General features: G+C 42.4%; 1 protein-coding gene across 1 annotated transcript; it reads left to right on the top strand.

Moving 5' to 3' along the window:
- The first annotated feature begins 1,901 nt into the window (after positions 1-1,901).
- Positions 1,902-2,902, top strand: LOC120023245 (glycoprotein hormone beta-5-like). Its single transcript, XM_038967290.1, has 3 exons — positions 1,902-1,927; positions 2,219-2,417; positions 2,711-2,902. The coding sequence occupies exons 1-3, from the start codon at positions 1,902-1,904 to the stop codon at positions 2,900-2,902; spliced, it is 417 nt and encodes a 138-aa protein (XP_038823218.1).
- The last annotated feature ends 206 nt before the right edge of the window (positions 2,903-3,108 follow it).

The following is a 3,108-nucleotide window of genomic DNA, read 5'->3' as shown; positions in this document are numbered from 1 at the left end:
ATGGTTTCTCTTACCAGAACCATTTTTGTAGTGTTCTGGCATGACAATGACATTGTAAAACTACTCACACAAAAGTTCAAATATCAGACACATTTCAAACCCGATTGGATGTACAGTGTATTCGGAAAGTATTCAGACCCCTTCACGTTTTCCACATTTTGTTACGTTACAGCCTTATTCTAAAATGGATTAAATCGTTTTTTTCCTTCATCAATCTACGCACAATACCCCATAATGACAAAGCAAAAACAGATTTCAGAAAAGTTTGCAAATGTATAAAAAATAAAAAACAGAAATATCACATTTCCATAAGTATGCATACCCGGTACTCAGTACTTTGTTTAAGCGCCTTTGGCAGCGATTACAGCTTGGAATCTTCTTGGGTATGAGGCTTCAAGCTTGGCACACCTGTCAGGTTGGATGAGGAGCGTCACTGCACAACTAGATTAGTATTTTGAAAATAAATACATGAAATATACCGTTTTGAACACTTATTAACAGCAGTAGTCTTAAGGCAGCCAGTCCACTATCAATGTATTTCCTTTGAGAATTGCCCGTTTTTATTCAACAACTACAGAGTGTCATGGACTTAACGTCCATGGTTGGATGATGTCCTTTGCTTTATGGGAATATTCACTATTGCCAGCAGGCAGAAGATGTTGCTGTATCATCATCCTAAACAGAGCCAGAGATGCGCAGAGTTTAGAAAACCTGATTGAGTTTAGAAAACCTGACTTGAGATTTATAATTCTTTAGGAGTGTGATATCAAGGAAGGGAGGAGGGTGCTTAGATGACTGAGATCAGGTGGAGACCAACACTCCTAGGAAAAAAGGTGGTATCTAGAACCTAAAAGGGTTCTTTGGCTTTCCCAATAGAATAACCTTTTGAATAACCCTTTTTTGGTTTTAGGTAGAACCCTTTTGGTTCCAGGTAGAACTCTTGAATTCCATGTAGAACCCTTTTCACAGAGGGTTCTACATGGAACCCAAAATAGTTCTACTTGGAACCAAAAAGGGTTCTCTTATGGGGACAGCCGAAAACCCTTTTGAAGCCCTTTTTTCTTAGAGTGTATCCCAGACTCATCCTCCCTTCCTGCTATTCTAATCTAACTATAATTGGTTGGAGGTTGAAGTTAATCTCCTAAAGTACTTGAGTTATTCTGCTTCAATCCCCAGTATCCTGAGGGCTTTGGGAAATGGTAATTTAATGATGAGTGAAGTACTTACTCACCCAAATAAACTCAGCTCTCTTCTCGCTCTAGCCCCGCTCTCATCTCCCCTACTGTGACCTCCACACATCAGACCAGACGTGAATTATTCCTCTGTCTCCATGGGCTCCACACAACAAACACGTTAGAGCTACAGTAAGTGCTCTGTGAAAATGTGATAGCAGAAAAAAAAACATCTAAATTATAACAGACTTGCACTGAACTGAATAGTAAAAGTTAGCGCTCCAGGGCAAGGTTCTCACCTGTAAGAACAGTTCCTGAGGTCAATCAGCTAAATGAGTCTAATCTACAGGTATGAGGGTTTTCTCCCCTCTTCCATGTCGATTGCTATGAACAAAGGAGCAGTCTCAATCCCTAATCAGGCTAATGGTCTGTAGTTGATTGGTGACTGGGCTGATGGGGCTGATGGGTGAGATAGAGTAGACAGGCCTAAGGGGGATCAGACAGGAGCCTGACTCTCTGGCAGGAGCTAGAGACATGGTGGTTACTAAGGCCTTAAATGGCTCCTGATTGACATGAGATGCTGGGATAAATAGCTGGGAGTTCCTCCCTGGGATCCACTATCAGGTGATTCGGCTGTCAGAGACATCACAGCTACTGGAGTTACTGTAGCTCCTGATTCAGAGGTTCAGTAGCGGCAGTTTTCTGCAGTGAGACCAGTTGTAAGCCCAGATGACCCAGAAGAGAGGTACTCAGTGGTGAGTTATAACACTTTAGTTAGATCAGTACTCTGTATGAAGTTAGGGTCAGGAATCACTGAGATCTCTGGAATATTTCATGTTCTGGTTGTTGTTTTTAGTTTCATCAACAATCTGTTTTCTTCATTTGATTGTTTTCATTAAAATGCCAACAATATAGTCTAAAAATACTAATGACATTAACTTGCCATACTCTAACTATTTGAAGACTTTGCTAAAAGTGAGATAGAGAAAGAGCGTAATATGTTAGGGATTAGAGATAACCATGTGATGTGTGGTGTCTGTGTGGAGGTGGTGTGCTATGCTGCTGTGCTGTACAGGGCTGTGGTCATGGCTTCACCCAGAGACACTGAGCCAGGCTTCAGCCGTCAACCTGCGCCGCTTCATTGGCTGTGCCGTCCGGGAGTTCACCTTCCTGGCCAGGAAACCAGGCTGTGGAGGGCTGCACATCACCACCGACGCCTGCTGGGGACGCTGTGAGACCTGGGAGGTGAGGGCAGAGAGAGGGAGAGAGTCCTACCAGTCAGACTGGAGAGAAGTGTTAGAAATCAGTAGATGTTAACAAAATCAATCAAGTGGAAAATATAACAGTAACTAAACTATGACGATTATTGAAGAAAAATGCATCACTGTAGCATGGCTAAAAGCTAAATCCACCCCTGACATAATAACGTAATAAGTCAGTAATAAAGTACTTTATTACAAAGTCATAATTGTAGAACTTAAAAAAATAAATGAACAGATGTTAATGTAAATTAACCCTGGTTCTGTGTGTCTTCTCAGAAGCCTGTCCTGGACCCTCCCTACATAGAGTCATACCAGCGTGTGTGTACCTACAACGAGACCCGCCTGGTGACGGTGCGGCTGCCTAACTGCTCAGCCAACGTGGACCCCATGTACACCTACCCTGTAGCCCTGAGGTGTGACTGTGGAGTGTGCCTGACCAGTACCACTGAGTGCATCACCTCTGTCTGACTGCAGCACCATCACTGGCACTGGACAGGGAGAGCAGCAGCGCTGGACGTTTACTCTATGGAGAGAATGGAAATCCCCTTTCTATTTCAAGTCATTATACAACTTGGAAAAACTTGAAACATGTTAATAAATAATGTCATCTGAATCTGAATACTTTATTTAAATTAGATATAGATCACTCAGCTCTCTTCAGTAAAAAAGATGAG

Source organism: Salvelinus namaycush, chromosome 28 (genome assembly GCF_016432855.1).
Source record: "Salvelinus namaycush isolate Seneca chromosome 28, SaNama_1.0, whole genome shotgun sequence".
NCBI lineage: Eukaryota > Metazoa > Chordata > Actinopteri > Salmoniformes > Salmonidae > Salvelinus > Salvelinus namaycush.
Note: the sequence above shows the minus strand (reverse complement) of the source record. Positions and strands in the feature narration are given on the sequence as shown.

Coding starts and splice junctions, on each gene's coding strand:
- LOC120023245 (XM_038967290.1), top strand. CDS start 1,902: ATGACCCAGAAGAGAGGTACTCAGTG. Junction 1,928..2,218: donor CAGAAGAGAGGTACTCAGTG/GTGAGTTATAAC, acceptor GTCTGTGTGGAG/GTGGTGTGCTATGCTGCTGT. Junction 2,418..2,710: donor GACGCTGTGAGACCTGGGAG/GTGAGGGCAGAG, acceptor GTGTCTTCTCAG/AAGCCTGTCCTGGACCCTCC.